Below are 26,192 nucleotides of genomic sequence, written 5' to 3'. Positions count from 1 at the left end.
GAACAGCAAAAATTATTGCACTGACTCCGCCACAGCTCTTTTGACCTAGACATGATGTGTTAACATAAGCCTGAATTCTCTAGACCACTCTGATTTTTGTATACCGATGGTTTCGCTTCCTGAACAAGTAATGGTGCATGTGTTTAGCACCACCAGATTAGGATTAGTAAGTGTCCAGGGAGCGCTTATCATATACATGAACAATTTAATGAATGATGACAATGTAAAATGTGTTTTCTTCCAGGTGAAGTTAGATTTATCTACTGTTAGAGATTGGTGAGGACTAGATGAGTTTTTCAATTATGAATCTGTAATATCCTAAACTCTTAGGAGGCTGTACTTTAACTGAGCACACTGGATGCCTCGCCTCTTTTGTGAGTCTGCCACAAACCCCACTTCACCCTTTGATAAACTATGCTGTTCTTTGTTTGTATGCTGTTGGGATGTGATCTTTCTATAGATGCTCTTCATCAATATTGTTGCTTGTAGAGCTTGCTTATACACTCCGGTCTTTGACACTATATAAACAGACTGTGAAATTAAGAGTTTTTATTTTTTTATTTTTTAGAACCCCGTCACCAGAAGAAACCCAAAATATTTTATTCTGGTCCATCCTCACCAGTAAGACGAAGATATCGTTTTTCATCTGCTGGCCCGCGAAGCCCGTACTGCAAAAGGAGAAAGACCAGGTTTGTTTCACCTCCTGCATAGGTATTAATCTTTGACTCCATTTTAAAGTTTTTGGCTCACACATTTTGACTACAGAATGGTAAGTAGTGCTAGTAATCTTGGCCTGACCTAAAGTACCAGCAACGGCTGCAGTACTACAAATTGGTCTATGTTTAGCTGAAGAGTACTGAAAGGCAAGTGTTTGCTCCTTCCAGATGAATTATGATCCTTGGCTGAGCTTGGAAAAGCCAGTTTCATGCATTCCAGAAAGTAGGATATTTGTTTCTTCTTGCTCCTTTGTTTCTTTTACTAAGTACTTGTGAGCTGGGCCCATGCCTGTGAGGCTTTAATATTAACTTGTTTTCCTGTTTTTGCAGGAGGCATGCTATCCACAGCAGTGATTCTACATCCTCTTCTTCCTCTTCTGATGAAGAACACTTTGAGCGACGTAGAAATCGAAGCCGTAACAAATCAATAAGCAGGTAACTTGCCACAGCTGAGTGCTTGCAGATGCCCAGTGGTTATAGATTAGTTTTCTTTAAATGTAAAATCTGAATGTGGTAGTACTTTATTAATGACCATCTTTATTAATTGTTCCAAATAGGTGTCTACCTCTAAATATGCGGAAGGAAGACTTAAAGGGGATTCACAAAGATCGATTAAAAATTGGTGCCAGTCTAGCTGATGTTGATCCTATGCAAATTGATTCTTCTGTAAGTTCCTGCATTAGAGCAAACTGGCTTGCCCTCAGTTCACTGTAGACTAATACACATGTAAATCTTCTATCTAAGGAATTGCATACAGGGTTGTAGCAGTCTGCATGCATACTCTTCATTGGCCTTTTATTCCCCTTCACCCGAACTATTTAATATTCCTTCAACATAGTCTCCTTCTCAACCCCTCCTTTATAAAGAGAGAGTAGTGTGCTGGAGCAGGTATGGACAAGAAAGGGGCTTTTCTTAGACCTGATTTACTCTTGAGCCAAAAAGCTGATCATTTTGGTAGAATGGCTTACTCCGCTAACAGCCACCACTTCATAAGTAGCAACATGATTTATTGAAACGTCCGATACAGTTTCTCCAATGTTGAGGAGCGCTGCTATTTAGTGGATGCATTTGTTGAAAGGTATTGTTCAGTGGATATGCTGCATTGCTTGTCTAGTCCAGTCTTCTCAGAGTAGCACTTGAGCTAAAAGTAGCTGTCTCTGCAGCACAAGCTGATTTTTTTTTTTTTGGAGAAAAATGTTTGAGTTTTCAAAATGTTTAAAGCTGATATATCATTTATAAAACATGCGGGTTTGGGATGACCTATGCACCTACTATTACCATGGTGCCAGGGACACTGCAGCTATGGCTGTAATGTAATCTCTACATGGAGCCAATCCATAGTGATATAGCATTTTACATTACTTCTGGCAGGCATGCCTGATGAATGAAGTGATCGCTGCGTGTAATCGTACGTATTGTGCCTATTGTTTTTTTTGTTTTATGTGGTCACTGTTGCAACACTAATATTAGTAGTTCGGGATGATTTTCATTGCACATAAGTAGCTCTTATTACAGACAAGGTTGAATATTTCTAATTAAATAAGAATGCCTTGGAGTTGAGCTTTTTGAAACTGTTACAGTAATTTCTAACTATATATCAATCTAGGTAGATTGCCTAAATCCTTTGCACACTTTTATTGGGTTGTAGACTTGGTACTACCCTTGTCATTGAAGTTTTGGTTTGCACTGTGTGTGTCAATATAGTGACAATGATTGAATCATTTGGTCATACTTAATCAGCAGTAGACCCCTCCCTCTGCACATGTACTTCACTTGATTTCATTGTAACGCCTGCTGTTGCTTGCCAGCTGTACTGCTCTACCCTCGCTCCAGTAATGATCTGCAATCTTCTTTCGTGAGCCATTGACCTAATGTTAAAGATGCACAAAGTAGAGTAGATATTCAAGGATGTTGTTCAGGTGAAAAGAAACTGAAGTTATGACCTAAACACAAGGATTAAAGTCCCTAGTTTGATACGTGTAAGCTAATAAGATGGGACTGAGCAAGTATGAATTGAGTAAAACAGGAGGAAATGTTAAGTACCATAGAAGATTGACACACAGAGTTTGGGGGAAGGGTGGTGTGGAAAAGGTCACTGCTGTATTTGTATTCTGGTAGACTAGGGTGACCTGAAAGTAAGAGTTGTGAAGGAGCTGAAAGAGAAGCAAGAATCAGCGGTCTGACTGGTTTTTGAGGGTGGAACTTAGACGTGGGTAGGATTATCGGATTGTATATAACTGACTGTGGGTTTGAAATGTGACATGTCTTAAAGAATCAGCTGGAAAGAGCAGATATTTGTCCCTGGCAAGAGAAGTCACAGTAGGAACTTTGCAGGACAGACGGACTGAAGCAGGACCCTGAGCATTCATCTGTAAACTGCAGTCTGTACAAAGTTAGATGTATCAGCACATGTGTCAGCCCCCTTCTGTGATTTAAGTCTCCTGTTTTTCCACTTGTTAGGTGCGATTTGACTCTATTGGAGGACTTGCTAACCATATTGCTGCTTTGAAGGAGATGGTGGTTTTTCCTTTATTATATCCTGAAATCTTTGAACGTTTTAAAATTCAGCCTCCGAGGTAAGTTTGGTATTAGAATCTCTAGTAAGGTTTATTTTATCATTAGTACTTTTTCCCAATTTTCTATGCTCTAACATCATCCAACTTGACATTACTATTTGTATTGGAAGTTGAAGGAGTAATGAGTGACCATTCTAAGAAAAAGATTATCTGTAATTAATTGCTTCTGTGGCAGTGGTGTTGTGTATCATCTGCCCTATTGATGCTTTATAGTCATTAGTATACACTACATAGTTAAAATAAAAATTACAGGGAGTTTTGGAAACTGTCCATGATTTCAGTTCCCCTTGGAGAACATCCATGCACCTGCAACTTGCTTATGAAATTGGTTCCAATTTGTTACCCTAATCATGTAAGCACAAGTAGTCATCTAGGCCGCTATCATTGCTTTTATATGAAATGTGGGTACATCACTTATAATTTAAACAAATATTTGAGTTACTAGATTTTCGACATGAGCCATACAGTTTGAATTACTGTGCAAGAGAATATCTGTGGAAAGCATTCTTTCAATCTGCATTCTTGCTGTAATTCCCCTCGGTTGTCACTTGAAAATAATTTTAATAACTCGTCCCAAGAAAGCTTAGGGAACTTAAAGCGCTTAAAGAGAATGAGCAGGTGAATATTGAATGAGATGATCCAGCAAAATAGAACCCATCTATACCATGAGCTGAGAACATTCAAACTTGCTTACATTTCGTAATTCCCGGGCAGTTTCTGTATGTATCCTGCCTAGTATACAAGTCTTGTATCTTAATATTTGCAGAAGGTTTGTGCATACCCTGGCAAAAGTGATCTATTGTCAACTGTACATTTAAACTTTTGTGTTTGTGAAATTTGCAAATATTCTTTTCTCTACAGAGGTTGTTTATTTTATGGTCCTCCTGGAACAGGAAAGACCTTGGTTGCCCGGGCCCTTGCCAATGAATGCAGTCAAGGGGATAAAAAAGTTGCCTTCTTTATGAGAAAAGGCGCCGACTGTCTAAGCAAATGGGTGGGCGAATCAGAAAGGCAGCTTCGTTTACTGTTTGATCAGGTACGGTAAATGGTTCTGTGTGGAAGTGTTACTTTCTTATTGATGCACTCCTTCACTTACCACCTTTTTCTTTTTTTGTTTTTATAGGCCCATCAAATGCGGCCTTCTATTATTTTCTTTGATGAGATTGATGGCTTGGCTCCTGTCCGATCTAGCCGACAAGATCAGATTCACAGGTGAGGGTCTGTTTATATCATTAAAAAGGGAGGTCTCCGTTTTTTTTGTTCAAGAAGTGGGATGGGTATGGCATATGGTACTTGCTGAACCAAAAGGTACATCGACATTGATTGCTTTATAACTGTCAAAGAGAAAATCTAAACATTTGTTATCATACAGCAATTGGCAATCTGTCATGCTATTAATCCTCACACTGTTTTATTCCAGTGTTTTGTAGTCCTTCTTCGGGAGGCTAGTAGAACAGAACCCACCCCCAGTAATAAAAAATAACTAATATTTGCGCATCTGGCCTTGCTTTTGATACATTGAGTAACCCTCACCAATAGTCCTAAAAGGAAAATTTTCAGATACTGATTTATCCAAAAATATTTCAGTCCGGTTTACTTTTTCGGCTGGTCTGCTTTTTACTTTTTCGGCTGGTCTACGTTGATGTTTAGGTTTTGCTAAAATGAGCTTGCAATTACTGTGGTTTCAATCCATCCTGGAAATACGCTGTAGCCAGCTGAAAACAGGAGGTTTTTATTTTAGCACATTACCTACGATCTAAGTCTAGGGCCTGTTGGCTGAAGTGAAGGAGATCATTTTACAGCATAGAGCAAAATAGCCTGCTTTGTGCATATATATAGCTACATTGGGCTACATTTGGGCTCTAATATATATATATATATATATATATATATATATATATATATATATATATATATATATATATATATATATATATATTATAGCCCAATATATATTTTTTCAAAGTTAATTTTCGTAAAAACCACTGGAGCACATATCTTGAGACATAGCAAAGGCACATCGGGCTACCAGTCCCTACAATTTTGCCGTTCGGGCTAAAAGTGAGGTCGACCGCCCTACGGAAATTAACATGGGGAAAACACGTTTTGGGACCCCCTTTTATCTTGACCCCCGCTTGACGAATCCCCCCGAAACTTTCAGGGAAGGACCGGAGCTCCGCGAGGCAAATTTGAGAATTTTCAGGCAGTCGTCAACCGGCGCCAAAGTTATTCACAATAGAATTTTGAGATTTTGCATTGAAAAAAATCCTAACTATAACTACCTACTGGCGACCGCCAGTAGGTAAAATATATATTATTTCGCTCCAAAAGTTGTCCACCTTTTAAGTAGCACACGAGCAGCAGCTTGATGTATGTGTAGGTAAGGGCGGGGATCCGCTTGCAGATGCCGCTCCATAATGGATCTGCCTGACTAGTTTCGAAGCTCCATATGCTTCTCTTCAGAGGCTTTAACGGAGGCGGTGTGCGCAAATGCTGACCCACTTCACCATTTTTTTATGACACCCACCAATGGGAGGCTCTAATGAGACTGTGTATTATGGGAAGTGTAGTGCGGAGAACACATAATCAAGTCCTGTATGGACCTTGCAGGTGGGCCCGTCCTCGATCCTGTATACGGCTGCTGTTTCGCTTCCGTGACCCCCAAGAATTACGGGGTGGTGCATACTCCGCGGCTGGATGACTGCTTATCAATTGTCGCTCCAAAAGTTATCCACCTTTAAGTAGCACACGAGCTACTAGCTAAAGGTGGACAACTTTTGGTAATTAATACGCGGCCGTTAGTATGCACCACCCCGTAACCATCTGACATATGAAAGAACTGAATCCAAACAGAATATCATGGAAGAAACCAAATCAATTTGGAGGTACAAAGACCGATAAGACTCATTAATGAACTCCGCATAAAGAAAGACCTTTTATAACTGTAGGATTTAAGTAGATCTATGCCCATTCAGGGCCACAAAACAACCACATAAGAATAAATATGCCCTTTCAGGGCATAACAAACACAAGTATAATGTAAAAAACAACTATGCACTTTATTCTTGTTCAAAGCCAGTATTTACTGTGATATGTTTTCAGTCTGCTGTCACATGTTTTTAAAGAGGGTATGCATTACCAATCATTACTTTAGTCTTATTAGCAGTCGTTCCCGCACCACAGATGATTTTTTGGAAACATTTTTCTTTAATGAATGGGTTTGTAGTGTACAGAAATGATGCCCAGAAAATGCAGTTCATGCCAGAAACTGATGTCTAAGAACCTGCAAGTCCTTTGCCTGTGATTTCTTGGCTCCAAACATGTCCTGTGACAAAGTGCTTCCTGATGCAGTCCAAATCCATCATGAAGTGGGAAGCCAAGCTCTATGCTGCACACAATAAGCGGAGTTATTGCGTCACCACGCCTGATCCATATCGCCCTGATTAAGTAACTCTAGGTTGAAAGACCAGTCAAGGGAGGGCGAACAAGAGTTTTCGACATCTAGACGTTCCCTGTGTAGTGAGATGTCACACAGATGCGTTTGAGAAACCAGACGAGCCTCACCACCTTTCTGTGACACAATTCCAAATCAAGAGCAAGCGCGCCAGAGGTCCCAGTCATTATCAAATTAGCAGCAAGTTGAGGAATTCATCTTGGCTTACTCTAGTGTGTCGGAGGCCCCATGCTCACTTTCTGCTGACCAATCCTGACTGACCTTGAACAAAGTCAGCCCACTCCACTTCTAGCATAAAGTATTGCCTTCACAAGTCTGCTGTAGACTTCGCCAGCTTACCCTTGTATTGGCACCCTCTCCGGCTCCAGTTTCAGCTGTAGAATGGGATTTATCTTTGGATAGCTTTTGTTTAGTCACATGATATCGTAGCCAAGGCACAACTGTAAGTATAGGACAACTTCCTTCTTGTTCTGTAACACCCTCTCCCATGTGCTTTCACGGGCTTTCATGCGTGTAATGCTGCCAAGTTTTGCTCACTGCCAATACACATTCAATCTTGTGAGCAGAGCTCCACGTCTGAGTATGTAAAATAAATGAGAACATTGATATCCAAGCTTGGGGTGAGGGGGCTATACATGGCTCTGTGTAGTTACATTTGGAGCCAGTATGGAGTCCTGGCAGAGGCAAATGACACGATCTGTCAGCACACAGGATGTAGTGCAACTGTGTCTGGGTCCAATGTGATACCTGGGGAGATTCAAAAGGAGGAATCTTCAGTTGGAGCACCAGATGGAGCTTTATCGAAAGTATGTAACGTATTCGTCAGTGAGTGGGATACTATCGAGTGGGTATTGGTGACTATGTAGTCACAGGGAGTGGGATCTCCTGCCCATACTGAATCTGTTCATGATAAAGTGCTACTGCTTCTCACTTGTTACATGCTCCATGTGAGGGAGACTTCCGCAGCTACTGTGCAATGAAAGGTTTCACTACTGATACATGTATGGTATTCTATCAATGTTTTAGCCTGATATGAACTTTCATATCTTTTGTAAATTCTGAGTAAAACTGTATGTGCTCTTGTGAATCCAATTAAATATTGACTTTTTTCCCTGTTTTAGCTCCATAGTATCCACACTCTTGGCTCTAATGGATGGATTAGATTGTCGTGGTGAAATTGTTGTAATTGGAGCCACAAACCGGTTGGATTCCATAGATCCTGCTTTGAGACGACCTGGCCGCTTTGATAGAGAATTTCTTTTCAGCTTACCTGACAAAAATGTAAGTAGAATGTTTCAGTTATAGAACAATTATTGTAACGTTTTAGGTGTTTTTCCAGTTATAATACAAATAATTTAACCATAATGTACCACCTCAGCATTTTCTTCTTCCGATTTGTCATGGGAATGATGATGCTACTGCGATTTAGATCTACCTCTGCATGCATTTTTAGCCTGCTCATTGCACATATCTCGCTCGTTACTTTTTTTTTTTTTTGTGGTGAGCAAGAGATCTTTTTTATTTCTTTCAGACCAATTTAGAGTGCTATGGAAAAATGTACTCTCACTTGTCTCCCACAAATCCCCACAAGTTGCACACTCTTGCTCCCCATATATATTTCCAGCCTAGTCTGCACCGCTGACTTACTGTGTCTGCACCGCTGACTTACTGTGTCTGCACCGCTGACTTACTGTGTCTGCACCGCTGACTTACTGTGTCTGCACCGCTGACTTACTGTGTCTGCACCGCTGACTTACTGTGTCTGCACCCTAGCATGGTTACATTGTCCTCGTTCAGCTCTTTTGTATTTAGCGTATATGCTGGGATCCTTTAAACCCTTATCTGCGGGACATTTTTTCCTGCTGTGCGGGGGGAGGGGGGAGGCACGCGGCGCAGCTGTGCTAATGACGAGCTCAGCTCGTCATGAGGCGCAGTGGAGCTGCACTCATGACAAGCTGAGTTAGTCACGGCCACACAATCGTTTTGGAACGTTCAGCGCAGCGGGGAAATTATCCCCGTGTGCGAACGTTCCAAATGCCGTGACGAGCTCAGCTCGTCATGAGTGCAGCTCAACCGTGCCTCATGACGAGCTGAGCTAGTCATTAGCACGCAACGGGTTAAAGAATTTTTTGAGTTTTGATCCTAACCTGTAACATTTCTAATCACTAGGGAAAAGGGGACAATGTTGATAGCGGGTGGATTTTCAGTATTGATCATCCCTGATATTGTCATTTAGAGACTAAAAATCTTGGTTAAAGGCCTATATTTTTGTACTTCATCCCTACCCCTTTCCTGAGGGCTGTAGTACACTAATATTTATTTATTACCCTCTTTAACTGGCATTCATTAGACCTCTTAGGATTGAACATGTGGTTATGTTACAAGATGAATCTTTCAAGGATCCTGTTCTGTACGAGAGATCACTCTGGATGTTAAGAAGCAAGTTGGCTAATGTTATAGAAAAAATTGTGTTCTGTCTGAGGTTGATGAAATGCAATTAAATGTCTAAACTCCCGTTGACCTTGTTTCTAAGCACAAGAGAGCAATCTGAGTTTTCAGACCTTATGGTTGCGTATTAGCTCCTGCATCAACTGTTGCACCAGACCATCTAGAGTTGAAAATTGGCAAGCTCGTAAAATAACCTGATTAGAGGTTTGGGAGCCAATTTACACGACCATGCGGGTCTCGGGCGCATGCACTCTTTGTTTCTTTCACCTGATTCTGCACAGCTGTTAGTTTCCTAAGTCCCGCCTAGTGTCTGTGTGAACAGTTTGTGTGTTATCTGTTTTTGCTCTATCCCCCTAGACTGTATCTTCATCCACCTGGAGCATGTCATTGGGGAAAATGAAGAGGATGTTTGCACTACTTGCAGTCCTTGTTTGGCATGTCCTCAATATCTCTAATATTAGCCAAGTTTCTAGAGATTTTATTAAAGGGGAGGTGGTTTTAGATGTTCTGTTTGTGCAGGCATAGTGTTACAATTGACAGTGGATTGTACTGACATTAACTTGTTAGTTTTGCAGAAGCTGGTTAGTTTGTGGTCTTGTTGCACTTGGACCCCAATCTGCTTTGGGCTTGGTGTGTGATTTGAGATTAGAAAAACAAAACTGTAGGAGATTAGAGACTATGGAGGTCTCAGTGTGATGATCTGAGAAAAGAGAATTACAAACTTGCAATTTCTAACTATAAAACCCTGTTAATAACTGAAAAGGGGGCTTTTTATACAAAACAAATCGAAAAGGCCAAAAACTCCTCCAAAGAATTACTTAAGATAGTAAACAAACTTACCACCCTACCAATAAACTACTAAAATGAGCAGCCAAGCTTTCTGCAATAACATCACAAGTATGTTTAGGGACCAAGTTAATAATATAGATGCACTTTTTGAGGCTGCAATCACTTATGACCTGAATGAGGAAGGTACATTTGAAGCCGCAAACTCTAGTGACCTGAACGACGAGAATACTGGTTTCTGCTTAGGACATAATGGTTTTCCTTGCTTTTCTCCGGTCACCTGTGAACGGGTAGAAACGTTAATTCTTGAAACAAAATCAGGATCTCCATTGGCTCCATGTTGCCCTTCAACCTTAACTATAGCTAGTATAGTAGGCACTATTCTTGCGGGCATCTTCAATGCCATGTTTCAGGTCGGAAATTTTCCTACCTTATGGAATGAGGCTTCCATCCATCCATCCATTACTAAATAAAACTGATGAACCAACAGTTGACCAAATTCATTCAGGATAACCATTTACTGGACCTTGCTCAATTTGGGTTCCGTTCGGAACACAGCACCGAGACTGCATCAATCAAAGCCACTGAGAAAATTAGGGTAGTAATGGATAAAGGCAGGTCTGCAGCACTAATATTCCACGATTTATCAGCAGCTTTTGACTCAATAGATCATTGCATGTTGAAACTGCATCTAAAGATGTGGGCATTAATGATTTTGCACTCTCTGCTTTATTCGTTTCTGGTGCATTGGATCACTTTAAATCCGCACTGTATGTGCTGCATTGTGGGGTCCCACAGGGTTCTTCCCTTAGCCCTACATTATTTAACATCTATGTGTCGGAATTGGCACCCTTGATTCAACAGTTTGGATTTAGTTTGACATCTTACGCAGACAACACACTAATTGGGGTTGCAGCTTTAAAAAAATGAACCCTCTACCTCATCCCGCTTTCAACAGTGCATGCGGGAAATAAGTACCTGGATGAGCCAACCTTGTTTAAATCTCAATTCATATAAAACTGAGATAATTATGTTTGGCTGTCTATCGCCAACATAGGTTGCCACTTGGTGGCCAGTTGAACTATGGGAGCTTACCAAACCTGTTATCAAGGCAAAAAAAATTTGGAATTGTACTAGACAATAAATGTAGTTATGTGAACCAAATAAACGTCACGGTTTCTTATGCGTTTCTCATAATGAGTAAAATAAAGAAAATTCTTCCTCATCTGCCAGCCAATTCCAGGACAGTGGTTACTGCACTTGCGTTATCTAAATTAGATTACTGTAACAGTTTGTACCTAAATATACAAGGTCAAGTTCTATAAGTGTTACAGATTATACAAAATACAGCTTAAAGAGACTTACTGCATCTGCCCGAATATCAATCTGTTTCCACAGATATTCTGAAACTGCAGTGGCTTCCAGTGGTAGGCCGTATTAAGTTCAAGGCCTTGTGTTTGGCCTATAAAGCTTTACACAATACAGGACCTGATTTTCTTAAAAACCTTTTCAATTGATATCATCCTACCAGACTGCTCCAGTCCACCGAAGATAAATATAGGACTGTTCCCAGATTTCTTAAAACAAACTGAGGTGGAAGCAGCCGAAGTTACGGAACAGCAAACCTCTGGAACACTCTTCCTTTGCATATTAGATCCTCTCATTCCTCGTCTTCCATTATGAAGGTCCTTAAAACCTGGCCTTTTCAGATCTAGGCCGCCTGTGGTGATGTGTTCTGAGCTTTAGCGCCAAGACACCTCAGGGTTTTTGTGCGCTCAACAAGTTTATATAACCTAACATTAAGAAGGCATTGTGGGAGATATATATATTTTTGGTTGATAGTCTGAGGTGTACTGTCGAAGCGTAATGATGGAAACAGAATGGTTGCTGTGAGAGGCACATATTGCCAATGTGGAGATCCATATTCATTTGGGTTTGAGATGAATCTACTAACCAACTTGTACAAAAGATCTTGAAATGTCAAGATGCTTGGGTGATGATTGGAGGGTGCTCAGGGCCTAACTTGGCTGCAGTCATATTTTTAATGATGTGTATGAAAATAGCTTTCTGGTTCCTATTTTTTGTGGTAAGTTGGTCACCTGGTGTAATGGTAAGTAATTTTGCTTACAACATAGTGATTTGGGTACAAGGGGTAGTCTGGTTTTGCTACAGAGATCTTCCATTTGAAGCCCATTTTGACTCCTTGTACCTAATCCAAAGAGATTTGTTTAGTACTTTAATTATGAGAATTAATTTCTGCCCGCCATTCCCTGTGACGGTTGCTTATGATAAAATACAAATGATACTAATTGAGATGCTTTCCTGCGTCTGTGTAATAGAAATAGCCATTAACTTTACTAGTTGGCGTTATAGTTTTTTTCATTAGCTGCGCATTTGATATTTAAGTTAAGTATTAGCTGCAATTTGGATGCAGCTGGTATTGTGGGCCAGTGTGGGACAGAATGGTCTCGCCAGTATATTGAACAAATAGCATTTAGTAATGCATATACTTATTGCACTATGGTGATATAGAATTGAAAATAAATGTTCAGTTTTGTGGGAGTCTTATCAGGGCTGTGGTGCAGAAGCCAAAGGGATTATTACATAATACTTGTAAAATGACACTGAAGGCTGGTTTTTGAAGTAAAACTGTCACCTTTTTTGTTTTCAAGGCCAGGAAAGAAATTCTCAAGATCCATACACGAGACTGGAATCCTAAACTTTCGGATGTCTTTGTACAGGAACTAGCAGAAAAATGTGTTGGTGAGCATTGTATTAATGAAGTGGATGTTCACCACTTCCTGCAGTCTATTGATCGTTAAAGTAAGACTAATTTAATGTCTTTTGTTTGATAATGGCTACTTTTTTTTTTGGTGTAAGATATTTATTTCTCATTGTCACAGAGGTAAAGTACATTGTCGTCACCTACAACCTTATGAGGCCGTCTACACATTTGTTTGAAGCATTGAGCGTGTCGCTCTTCATACACGGCCCATCAGCCGACAATCGTGGGTCTTGCGGCGTTTCGTGCAATTCCTAACATGCGTGAAACTAGACAATGCTGCAATCTTCATCATTTACGTTCTCGTTCTTACTTTTTGTATATTTTATATGGAACCACAGTAAACTAGAGAAACAAATAAAAAAAAAAAAACCTAAAACTTAAAGCACTGTGTCACAGCATTCTCCCCCCCCCTCCATTACGCTTCAAATAACCATAATCATTGTCATGTGGCTGGATTCAACTCAGCTCTTCAGAAACATTTCGGTCTGATGCAATTGTTAACAAGTATTGTCTAAAGGGAGCCCAATAGTCTCTGGGGCGTGAACCTGCTGGCAAGTCTTCTTCGTGTGTGGCGAGTGTGTCACAACAGTACGTCAAGTCCTCCAACCAGTTTTTCACCTTGGGCTTCAACTTACTGCTCCCATGTAAAGATACTCTTCGTTTTAACATTAAAAGGGCTATTACACACAGTTTACGCCTCTGCGCTCTTAGCTGCGGCACTATACCTAGCAAACACGTTTTGGCCGTACATTGCAAAGTTGCCCCCAGTATGTCATTAATGGCTTGTATCACTTGTTCCCAGTATTGCGCCACCGGGCCACAGCGCCATGCTAAATGTATAAAGTCTGCATTGTCTTGTCCACATCTTATGCAGTTGGAGTTATCCATTAATCCATACCTGTGCAATCTGTGTGGCGTGTGATACATTTGATGAAGATATTTATAGTGGATGATTCTTAGGTTGCCATTAGGTGTCAGTATACCCGTCATTAGGCAGGTGGTCTCCCATTCCTCTTCCGAGAGTGTATCATCTAATGCCTTGCTCCATTTTTCCCTTGTCCTGTCAGTGTTACCCCCAATGTTTGTTTGCGCGCTATTGTACAATCTAGATACTAAATGAGAGGCCGAGGGTGTGGTAAGTACCAGTTGTAAAGGGGCTAGTGTCCGTGGTTCGTCTGGGAATGTAGGGAAATATTCTCTCATCGCCCTTTGTAACCTATAGTAGTTGAAACTAAACAGCAGTGTTGGGTTACTGATATAATCTAGTTTGTCAAGTGTCAGGAATTTCACATCCCTGTATAAATCGCCCAGTTTGTCTATGCCAGCGTGTTTCAGTAATTCCATTCCGACTTGTTCCTGTGTAACTGATAGCGCCGGATGATGTACTAGTGGGAGTGCAGGTGCGTAGAGTGGCATGCTTTTTGCTACCTTGCCCAATAGTCTCCATGCTTCGTTTATGGTATTGACCAGGTTGATGTCATGTTCATGCAATCTGAGTCTTTTATGTGGCAATATACTCGTCAGCGGGATTGGGTCCGTGTCTCCCTTTTCCACCGCTACGTGCGTTAGGAAAGGTATTTCGTGGTACCAGTAATGCGCAAATTGCGCCTGAGCGCAGAGATAATAGAGGTAAATATCTGGGACCTTGAAGCCACCCCTAGCGTACGGTAGTGTCATTGTCTGTAAGTCTAACCTGGCTTGTTTCCCTGCCCAGATTAGGGTCAGTATGAGGGATTTGATGTTACGGAACACCTCTGCTGGGGGCTTGATAGGAATGTTGTTGAACAAGTACAGTAACTTGGGGGGCATTACCATTTTCACAATGGCGAGTCTATCTGCCAGGGACAGCGGCAGCCTAATCCACCTCTTGATCTTGTCTTCTAGTGAGGTTATAGCTCTCCCGTAGTTAGTACGGATAACCAATTCCGGGTCCCTGTGGAACCATATTCCCAAATACCTGGTCGGCTCATCTCATTCCAGAGGATAGTCCAGGGCCGTTGGATGGGTACCAATTGTTAAGGACAGAATAAGGGACTTGGTCCAGTTGATCTGCAGCCCTGAGTACTGGCCGAATTTAATATACTCTCGCAACAGTGGGTTAAGATATTGTTCTGGGTGTTTAACATACAGCACCATATCGTCTGCGTATAATGATATGTGAATGGGTCGTGTTGGGAGTTGTATGGCTGAGTAGTGGTGGTGTTGTCTGATCTTGCAAGCGAATGGTTCAAGTATGAGGGCAAACATCATAGGTGATAGTGGACACCCTTGCCTGGTACCACGACAAATTGCTATTGGGTCCGAGAGGTGCTTATTTATCCCAATGCGTGCAGTTAAGTTCGTGTATAGCATCGTTATCCACCCAATAAATAGTGGTGGAAAACCTATTCGTATAAGTACCGCGTGTAGAAAGGGCCAGTCAATCGTATCAAACGCTTTGGCTGCGTCTAATAAAACTGCCACCGCCTTTACTTCAGGTGCCAGATAGTGCGCCAGGGCAAACAATGTGCGGGTGTTATGTGTGGTTGATCTTTCCGATATAAAACCGGATTGGTCCGGATTGGTCCGGTCTAATCACCAGCGGCATGAGAGGTTTCAGTCTGTCAGCTAATATGCTCGCTATTATTTTAGTGTCGACATTAATAAGCGAGCGAGGGCGATAGGAATCACATTGTTCCTCATCCTTGCCTGGTTTTAATAATGCAATGATCAGCGCTTCTCTCATCGAGGACGGTAATGTTTGTGCTTCGTGAGCCGTTTCATATAGCTTTACCAGATGTGGAGCAAGTATGTCTGCGAACGTTTTATAAAATTCGATCACGAAACAGTCTGGTCCTGGAGCTTTTCCGTTCGGTAGCCGTCTAATGGTGTCGACGACTTCCTGGACTGTTATGGGGCGAGCGAGGAAATTCCCTATGTCCGTCCGCCAACCATGCCAGCTCCACATCCGCCATGTAGGCCAACATTTCTTCTTGCGGTATTACCGGTCTTGCCTCATATAACGCCCCATATGTGCCCATGAACTCTCCCATTATGTTCTTGATGTCATGTGTGAGTGTGCCCGCCTTAGTTTTAATTGCTGTGACGTGTTGTGGTGCTCTGCCTGTACATATCTTTTCAGCCAGGGCCCTGCCCGGTCTGCCCCCCTCGCCATACCTCCTTGCAGTTGTCCGTTTGAAAATATATTTTAGCTCGTCCTCTGCAAATTTGCGATGTTCCGTCAGTTGTGCCCTTATGTCGCCCAACAGGGCGGTGTCCCCAGTTTGTGTGTATCGCTTTTCCAGCTCTTGTATTGCCTCCTCCCGTGTCTTTAATTGTTTTGGTGTATGTCTTTTAATATGCCTGAGGTCGTGCTTATGCATACTCCTCTTATTGTGGCTTTGAAAGCTTCCCATAGCAGGCACGGGTCTTCCGTCGTGGGGGAATTTAGTTCAAAATAATCTGTTATCGCTTTCAGTATGGTGTCAACATACAATGGATCTCGTAGGGCTTGTGCATTAAACCGCCACATGAACGGTGGCGATATATATAGTGAGGGATTCGCATCTTTAATAGCACGGGCTATGATCTGAAAGTGTCCTGGGGAGGTGCCTGATATTTACAACCCACGATAGTATATCCTGCGTGCCTAGCGAGAAGTCCAGCCTGGACCAGCTGCCATGCGCCGCATTAATGTGTATCGCTATTTGTTCCCCCGGGTGTAATATCCTCCACATGTCGCCCAGGTGTAAGTTATTCTTCACGTCAAGTAGCATCGCCCTCGCTTTCACATGTGGTTCCAGTGTGTGTAGTGTTCTGTCGAGCCCGTCCGTCAACATGATGTTAAAATCTCCTCCCCAGATTATATTCTCAGCCTGTAGATCTGCGAGTGTGTGCCAGAGTCTCATAGAAGTTGGAGTCGTCTGTTAGGGCCATACACGTTTACTAAAGCAACCTGCTGTTTCCTCACCTTACCCACCACCACGACATATCTGCCCTCTGTATCTTTGTGTGTCCGAAATCTGGAAGTGTCCCTTTATCAGTATGCTAACCCCTCTTGAGTATGTTGAGTAGTTCGAGCTAGTGATTGACTCCGCCCACCTAGTGCCCAGCGTTGACGTGCCATTAGGTGCCAGGTGCGTTTCTTGTAGAAAGGCAACATCTACGTGTGATCTGTCAAAGAACGCAAACATTTGCCTTATCTTCTTTGGATTGCCTAGGCCCCTAATGTTCCATGTGATGAAGTTTAGTGTATCATGACGTGTCATGACACTATATCTGGTTGTTGATCGTCTGGGCCGGGGCCTTCTGCGGCAGCCAGCTCGCAGGCTTTCTGCCCAAGTGCACGTGAGTGCACAAATTCTATGGTAATGAGTGTAATCAGAACATCATTGCAGGCAATGAAAGAGGTTGCAATGCCTCTCAGACACAGTGCATCTACTTAAACATTTTCCAACGTCCCTTCCCCCCCCCCCCTCCTCCCACTTCAGCGCCCAAACTTTGCCAAAGCCATCCCCCTAGTAACATCAAACCAGTACCATAACTTGAATTGGGGTACACCCGCCTGGGGGTGTCGCCAGGTGCACACGTCTCCATCCACATGGTGGACGGGTGCTCAGTTCATCTTTGTAGTCGTCAATTCTTTTCCCTTCCCTTCCCATCATGTCTTATGCATGTCAACAGAACCTTTCTCTTATCAACATCTTCTCTGTTTAGGACAATTGTATGCAGTACGCAACGGATTCTCCCATGTGGGGCCACGCATGCATTTTCCATCTCAGGTCATTATTTAAATGGCTCAGTTCCATTAGTTTGCTGCATATGTACCCCGAGTAACCCTCCCCATGGGTTATCCACATTTGCCCAGCACCGATGAGTGCTAGTGTACTCACTGTTCAATACCAATGTTCACACTCATCGTGTCTGTCGGACAGTCGCTCATGATCCGCATTGAAGTCCAGTGTTGTCCCATTTCCTTCCTCTCATGCCATGCCAGGAACTGAATGGCGCTCAACAGCAGGACGCGGCCGGATACTATCCTGGGACCGTTCGCTCCCAGTAGTGTTTAGCTAAGAGGCGCAGCTGTGGGGAGTGCAGCCAGGATCTAAGCTGTCTGTCATAGGGAGTGTGCGTTTGTTGTTTTGTTCTCCATTTCGCTGTCTTTCATGCCCCCTGCTGTGTCAACACAATTATGACCATTGCCCCCGTTTTCGTTTTATGGCCATATTAGGTTGCGCGTGTTTTCCACAACCCAGGTGTTGTGGTGCTTGTCCTGTAATGGCGCGCAATCCCTTCCCGTGTGGAGCGCCTCGTAGTCAAGCCCTCCACCAGTCTTTCTTCCCGCTCCGCTGCTGCTGCCCAGCTTCTGCTCCCGCTCGCGTATCTCTGCCTTTCGCCTAGAAGCAGCTTCGAGACATCGGGGAGTCGGCAGTACCTTGTTCGGCTTCAATGCCCGTGCGTTCCACCGCCGCCGCCATTTTGCTTGGCTTGGAACGCAACCTCTTTCTCGGTCCCGTCATAGTTTTTTGAAGAGCCCAGCCCGCTGACCTTGTTGGCGATGTCGTTCCGCTGTAGTGGGGTAGCAATCCCGCAATCCATTATACATATGTGGGTGGCCATCTCCTGTAAGACCGTCGGCTCTGTACATCGAGCGCCGCCATTTTGGATCGCCACTTGCATCCACCTGTATTTTCGCCAATTTTATCCTCCGGGATCGCTGCTGCAGAGCTGTAATTCCTGCAGTTTACTGCCTACACCTTCCGATTCCCATATTTCTGTTTGTTGTCCTTTTTTGAGCAGGTTTGGGGGTATAAGGATTGCTTTTCCCGCACCCGTCCGGCGGAGCTGGCTCGCACGCCAGCCATCCCGCAGTGCGCCCTCTAGCGCCCCCGATAATGGTTACTTAAGACGGAGTCTGTGTGTAATTCAAGGTTCATAGCCGGATTGGTTTGCAGGGCTAAATGCCTTTGTCAGCTTTCTTTTCCAGTTCTGTTTCTTTACAGCTGAATGCTCTTGGGAACACCAGCCTGATAATGGTGAATGTTCAAAGGTACAGGTTTATCAATGAAGGATGCCAGTGCGCCAGAACTACTGTTAATGGGAAGACTTATTTAGCTTGACAGATATTTCCTGACAGTTGTCAACAATAGAACTGACTCTGCCATTTATTTTACCGATTTGACTCGCCCTCTTGTAACTCTCGATCAGATACACGTCACATTGCACATTTTCTCAGGACAAGGAATAGCAGTGACTTCTCAGTTATGGCCTTCAAAGAGTTACTTCCTTTCTGTTTATCACTGCTCAATTATCCAATCAATTTTTAGGAAACATTTGAGAATGGGGTGGCTTCACAAAGTATTGCTACCTGCTTCATGTATCTCACCAGACCAGGTCACTGATTTTTCAATGGCAGGAAACGGTTGTAGATGGTAGTACACTCTACATATTACAGCTAATGTAAATAAATCACCACATAGGAAATGTATTACTTGAAAGACTTCAGCTGTTTCAAAGGTCCCACTTGATCACAATTAAGCACCTTACGATACTGCGCATCCCATTATACACCGCTTCCCGAATGAAGAGGTACTCTGTGGTACAAAGTGTCCATATCCGGTTTAATGCAAGTGTTACTAGTTGAGGAGCAAGTGTTAAAGCTTCCTCCTTCTGTGCGCAACCGCTTTAAATACAGGTTAGGGACACTCCCCTATCTCTTAACAAGTCTGTCTCTTTCCAGACTATGTGGAGCAGAATATGCAACAATTGGGGAAATATGAAAGTGGCATGATTTTATTAGAGTTCCATAATTGAACCAGTCTTTTCCTTCATTGTCAGAGAAAGCATTGCTCCTCTTGCTGTCCATTCAGCCAGGAGTATGTTTCCAGCTGAGACTGTGTTCTTGTAAAATTTTATGGCTGCTGGTTTGGTGGGGGAGGGTGTTTTTACAGACTGGTTGGCTTCTCATGAGGCACTGCTAGCAATTGACTTGGTGACATGTTGCAGTATCTGGAAAGCTAAGAATACATTTGTTTGAGCTATTTCTCAGGGGTACATTGTGTGAATTTGGTGTTGCAGCAGTTGACACGCAGAATAGATATATAAACTACAGTGAACATTGCAAAGAACATGGTCTTCGATGCCAGCTGGATTGTTTGTAGGACACCATCACGTATGGTCATTACACATCCTGCAGTCCATTTTAAACGTACTTTCACAGTACTGGTTCTGGTACCCGTGATCATGTGCAACAACTGCTGGCTCACCTTTGCCACCACCTGTGCAACACCATTGAGCAGTGTGCATAAGCCCTCCCTGCTCCCACATGTATTGAGTGTATGACCAAGGCAGAGAAAAGGGGCAGGCAGATGGATGACTCTGACTACAAGAGCAAGGACTGTAAATAAAAAATAAAAAAATATATACACACACGGACACAGAGGGGAATAGGGTATCTAAGATCTCCACTGGGAATAAAGCAATAGATCATTAGAAGGTACAGTGAATCTTAATAGGTGTTGGAGTGAGAAAGGTTTACTTGCAGAGGTTGCACGCCTGGGGTGGATTCAAAGTCTGGGCACAGCATGCAACTCATCATTTGAATACCTCTTACCCTAATGTGCCCTGCTTTACCTCCCTCACCCTCCTTATCGCCCTCTTCCTCACGCTATCTCTTTCCCTCTTCTTTCCTGTGCTTGATATCTGCCTCCCTCTGTTCACCTCTTTGGTGTGCCCCATCTATTTTTCAGACAGAGGTACTGGTAAAATGGCTTGAACCTAAATAGTGGTTCACACTGCCGTTGCCACCAGTCTCTGCATAGCCTGGATTGAGGATTCACTTTTTTTCGTCCTGGTCATCGGAGCACAACTCTGGACAAAAAAAGGAACCCATTCAGTGGACACATGATTGTTGAACCCACTGGAGACAAAAACATCACTCTGTTGAGAAGGGTTGTAGGGCAGCATGAGAGCCTGTATAAACAGTAATGACTAATTAAAAAAAATCTTTTTGAAAGGTGCGGTTGCTGACCATGAAACGAGTGCACTCTTAGGTGGAATTGTACTATTTGGAGTTTAAGATCAAATAATTCGTTTCTAGGGCATCATCCTAAAATAGTCACTGGGGTCATGTGTATTTATCATAACATCAGGAGGTAGATATGATCGTCCCACAGTGTCATTGTCCACTGCATACAAATGCGACATAATTTCAATTTACCCAGTTTTGGAGTTTGCCTTGTAAGGACCGCTATAGTCCTGTTCCTCTCCTTCATAAATCAGTTTATTATCATAATATGTCCTATTACTGGATAAGTGGACTTCCAGATAATTACATAGTCTACTAGATTAATATACTGATGGAGTCCCAATGTACATTTCTCATACAAGGGATACTCACCAATAGTCATATATGAATAATCCCCACCCATGTGCGGGATGTTGGAGCATATAGAAAATACATATATAGCTATATATTTACATATGTGAAAACATACATGCAGCCTAGAATGTTTCCAACATGGCAAAAATGCTGAAATTACATAGGTTTGCATTGCAAGAACAATACCCCCCTAACCCAATAGGAAAAGAGGAAGCAGTGAGAAATTGTCATACAACAATACTTTATTGCTGTAAGGAAAGCTTGTAATTGCAGGCCACAGGTGACAGTTAGGTCAGTTCTTTTTTTCTGGCTCCTTCTGTGAGGATCCTGGAGTTATAGCTTTTCGTTTTTTTGACAAAGTGATTAATTCGATATTTCCTCAGAAAAATCGACAGATTCTGATTCCTAGAGGCACAGTCTACTGCTTTTTGTTTTTTCCCCCCAATTTTTTCCAGTCAGAATGCCTACTTTATTTCGGAAATGTCCTTCCTGTGGCAAGAAAATGGCACGGTCAGACCCACACTTTGTGTATTGTGTGTCTTCCAATTTCACACAACCCTGACCAGTGTTATCACTGCCAGAGGTTTTCCAAAAGGACTCTGCGCGACCGAGAACTCATCAAGCTTCATGCCCAGCTGGAGAACGACAGAAGCCATCATGGAGGTGACCATGGAGACTTCAGAGCGCCTTCTTCAAGTAAGCGACACCGAAAATGGCGCAGTTCCACCTCCCCGGAGTCCATGAACAAGAAGGTGACGGAATGTTAGTCTCGATTGCCGTCGAAGAAGCCGAGGCACTCTGCAGCTTTGAGGGAAAAGTCATTGTCTCAACGTTGAGACTCTCCGCCGCATGCCAGTAAGTGTGCGTCGAGGCCCAGCACTTTGGGCTCGAAAGCTGTAGGTCCAGAGAGACCTGAGAAAGCTGTTGACGTCGTCTCTAACATCCCACAGCAATGCAGGTGTCATAACTGCTGGGATCGATGTCCTCATGCATATACATTGTGCCCAATGCAAGACTCCACATGTGGCCTCTGCAACAATCCCTCGAAGATCAGTGGACACAGAGGTCAGGCTGCTGTGAAGATCATGTCTCTCTCTCTCAGGCTGCCAGAGACTCCTTCAAATGGTGGATGAAGCGCTCACACTTTCTACAAGGGGTTCCTTTTCATCCGGTTCCTCCGACCCAGACAGTGGTTACAGATGCCTCCCTGCAGGGTTGGGGAGCTCACATGGACCAGCTTCAGGTACAAGGTATCTGGTATGAGACGGAAGTTATCACATCAACGTCTTGGAACTAAGGACAGTCCATCTTGCTCTCAAGTCTCTTTACCCATCCCTACAGTCGAGCTCCATTCAGACAGACAACACAACAACAGTGTACTTTCTGAACCAGCAGGAAGGCACCTGTCTCTGGAGGCTCAGCCCTTACGGAAGTGGCTTCTGGCGAGGAGTCTAACAATCGTAGCCGTTCATCTTCCAGGAACCTTGAACGTGCAGGCAGATGTTCTCTGCAGAGACTTCGTAGAAGCGCACAACTGGATGCTCAACGACTGTCGCACAGGACATCTTTCGGCAATGGGGAGTGCCAGACAACGACCTGTTCGCTGACGCAGCAAATACAAAATGCCAGGTCTTCGCATCCAGATTCCCTCAGCAAGGATCACAGGGGAATGCACTTTTGATCAGCTGGCCGCAGACATTGCTGTACGCTTTTCCGCCATTCCCTCTGATCCCGGCGGTCATACAGAAGTTTTACAGGACCAACACCAGAATGATCCTGAAAGCACCAGAGTGGCTGCACTAGTGGTGGTATCTGGATCTCCTGCAGCTATCAGAAGCTCCACATTGGAGGCTGCCCTGCTGCCCGGACTTGCTGACCAAGAACGAAGGGAGAGCATTTCATCCCAACCTCCTGTCTCTGTGATTGACTGCATGGCTCCTGAAGTTATCTAGTACAGGCACCTAGACCTCTCTGCGGACTGTATCTCAGGGAAGCAAAGAGACCCTCCACCGGAAAGTCTTATGCTTTCAAGTGAAAGAAATTCCTGTGGTGTAAGGACAAAGCTTTTGATCTAACCAAGGGTCAGGAGCAAGTGATTTATTTATTTATGTATTCCTCCCCTACCTGCTGTACTTGGCAAAGTCAGGCCTGAAATGCCCCTCCATCAGGGTCCACCTGACTGCCATTACAGCTTACAGAAAGTCTCCTACCCAGACTTCATTCTTCCAAATTCCAGTGTCAAGGACTCTCTAGAGGGACTCAGGAAGGTTTATCCACCAGTGAGATCCTCTTCTCCACCTTGGGAAACTAACATTGTCCTTACTAGACTGATGGGTGCTCCTTTTGAGCCTATTCTCAAGGCGTCTTTGCAGCATTTGACCTTGAAGGCTGCATTTTTAGTAGCCATCACTTCCGCCCGCAGGGTGAATGATTCAGGCCCTGTGCTGCAAGGAACCTTACACTGTGTTTCATGCCAATAGAGTGGTGCTACGTACACATCCGAGCTTCCTTCCTAAGGTGGTCTCAGATTTTCACATCAATCAAGTGATTACTCTGCCCACTTTCTTTCCTCAACCGTCTCCTCCCCTGAAGAGATCATTACACTCTTTAGATCTCCGGAGAGTATTGATGTTTTACCTGGCCAAAACTCTTATGCTTAGGAAATCTGACCTATTTATCAACTATTGTTCCACTAACACCGGTCTAGCTGCATCTAAAAGATCTATTTTTCGATGGAATGTCTCTTGTATAGCTCTATTCTACCAGTTAGCTAACAAGACCTTACACGGCAGACCTAAAGCACACACTACCAGAGGGAAAGCTTCTACCACAGCTCTCCTTCTCAACGTTCCTATGTCTGAAATCTGCAAGTAGGCTACATGGCGATCAGTGCATACCTTCACACCCCATTACTGTCTACATTCTGATGCCCAAGCCGATGCCCAGGTTGGGCAGGCTTCTTTAAGGAATTTGTTTGCATGATTGCAATTTGAATATGATGTTTTTTCATGTTCTGTATACTCTATTGCTCGTCCGCGAGACTCTGGGTATGGTCTTCCTACTCTATTCATAGATTATGACTATTGATGAGTATCACCTGGATGGGAAGTATTAGTTACTTACCTGTAATCCTAGTTCTCATCTAGGGGTATACTTATCAAATTCATAAACGACCCTCCCTCCTCCGGACGAGCATTATTGGAGTTGTTTTTGTTAATTGCATCTCTACTCAGGTGTCTGTACATAGTACACCGTCAAAAAGAACTGACCTAATTGTCACCTGTGGTGCATCATGGGAGCAGGGGGTCTCCTGCAGGGCTTAAAGGCACAGTATCCTAACCCTTAAACACCTTAAAGGCAAAGTGTGTTTTTTCTTTGTTTCATTGCTCTGCTGTGCAGCCTACAGGCAACTGCCTGCAATTACAAGCTTTCCTTAAGGCAATAAAGCATTGTTGTGAGAAAGTGGCTCTATATATACTGGATCAGAGTAAGGTACAGTGTGTATGGAGTCCACAAACCCCAGAGGGATAACAGAGGTTAAAGCCAGGTGTGACCTTACTCTCTAAAGTGGTAACTTGGTCGAGCAGTAAGGCCGTACCAGAGGACAGTGTAAAGCATTTGTTGTGTCAGCTAAAGGTTCACACAATCGAAGACTGAACTCCAGGACAATTGTTATATCAAAAGATGTAGATGTTTTATTTCTAGAACCAACAGGCATCACAAATATACTGCTCTCAATATGAGAGGACTCAGATGAGTACTTTGCAGAAAGGCAATAAACTTTGTAAAGACTATAGGTACAGGGGTTGCAGTAGGCAACACAATTCTACACACAATTTAGCATTGAGCTCAAGGGGGGGGGGGGGTCGGCTAGGTACAGTTGGTTCACCCTCAGTGGTGCTGGGGCGGCCGGGTGCAGAGGTGGTTAGGCCCAATGATATCCAGTGGGGGACGGGGGGCCTCCGGTTGGTGGCTGCTGGCTAGCAGGCCACGCGGCTGTGGGAGCTGGGCTCCTGGTCACTTGCTCAGGGCAAAGGGGGAAGCAGGAGAGGACAAAGGTGGCACGGCCAGCAGTACTCGGGCGGCTGGGTGCAGGGCGCTTTTGAGCAGTCAGGCGTTCAATGTTTTCCAATGAAACAGGTCTAAAGGGAACAAAGGCTGCAGGCTCGCGGACGGAGACTCTCCAGGGGCGACCAGCACGTCGAGAGGTAAGTTGGGATCTTGGAGCACAGGTAGGTACCCCAAAAGGAGGCACATGGGGCTGTAGGGTGCCGGGTGCAGGGGTCTCTTTGGGTGTCGGAAAAGCTTACCCTCAGCTGGTCGCGGTTGGAGGGCCCCCTGGTTCTGAGTCTGCAGGCGTTGTCTGGTTCGTCGAGGAGGGTCTTTGGACACTGGACTTTGGGTCCCAGTTGCCGGGGAGACGTCCTCGTGGTCCTGGATCACTCTGGCACGGGCCGGGCTCGGCGGGGGCAGAATGGGCTGTTCCGAAGCTTCCTGGCTGACACCAGGGGGGGTTGTTGCAGCAGAGCCTATGCAGATAGGAGTCCCAGTCTTTAAGAGGGTCAATGTAGGCAGGTCCTCTGGGTGTCCCAAGGTTGCTGTCCACAGGAGTCGCCACGATTTAGGCAGGAGCAGGTTCCAGGATCGACAGGCCGGTAGGGCTGGGGCCAAGTCAGTTGTTGTCGTCCTGTAGTTAGCAGCTGCGCGGCGGGTCTGCTTTTTGATCTTTCTTCTTGTGGTATCTGGATCTGAGGAAGGAAGTTTCAGGGAGCGTTAATACTGATTTTAGGGGCGTTACAGGTAGGGTAAGGGCATGGACCAATAGGTCCCTGTCCTGGGGTGGGTACACCCTCTAGCCTGCTCCTCCTGTGGGAGGGGGGCAGGAGCCTAGCTGGGATTGGGCAGGACTCCCCATCTTCAAGAAGGCTGGAGCCCTGGGTCGTGCTTCACCTAGTCTCCCCCACCTGAGGGGTGGGGTTGGCACAGGCTGGCACACCCCCTTCCTGACGTAGTTTTTCCCGCCAGTCTTCACGTCAGAGTGGGGGTCAGAACTGGTGGGGGCTAGTTG

The 26,192-nt window shown here is 44.0% G+C and overlaps 1 protein-coding gene across 1 annotated transcript in view; it reads left to right on the top strand.

Annotated features, from left to right (window-relative positions):
- ATAD2 (ATPase family AAA domain containing 2) overlaps positions 1-26,192 on the top strand; it is a 315,004-nt gene that overhangs the window by 75,586 nt on the left and 213,226 nt on the right. The window contains exons 8-15 of the mRNA XM_086966184.1: positions 569-689; positions 1,047-1,151; positions 1,274-1,382; positions 3,177-3,292; positions 4,154-4,328; positions 4,416-4,504; positions 7,868-8,027; positions 12,653-12,743. Of these exons, the coding sequence (XP_086822310.1) occupies positions 569-689; positions 1,047-1,151; positions 1,274-1,382; positions 3,177-3,292; positions 4,154-4,328; positions 4,416-4,504; positions 7,868-8,027; positions 12,653-12,743 (966 nt within the window). The remainder of the gene's footprint in view (positions 1-568; positions 690-1,046; positions 1,152-1,273; positions 1,383-3,176; positions 3,293-4,153; positions 4,329-4,415; positions 4,505-7,867; positions 8,028-12,652; positions 12,744-26,192) is intronic.

Source organism: Lissotriton vulgaris, chromosome 4_1 (assembly GCF_964263255.1).
Source record: "Lissotriton vulgaris chromosome 4_1, aLisVul1.2, whole genome shotgun sequence".
NCBI classification, from domain to species: domain Eukaryota; kingdom Metazoa; phylum Chordata; class Amphibia; order Caudata; family Salamandridae; genus Lissotriton; species Lissotriton vulgaris.
The sequence above is the reverse complement of the archived record's forward strand: the minus strand, read 5'-3'. Positions and strand labels throughout refer to the sequence as shown.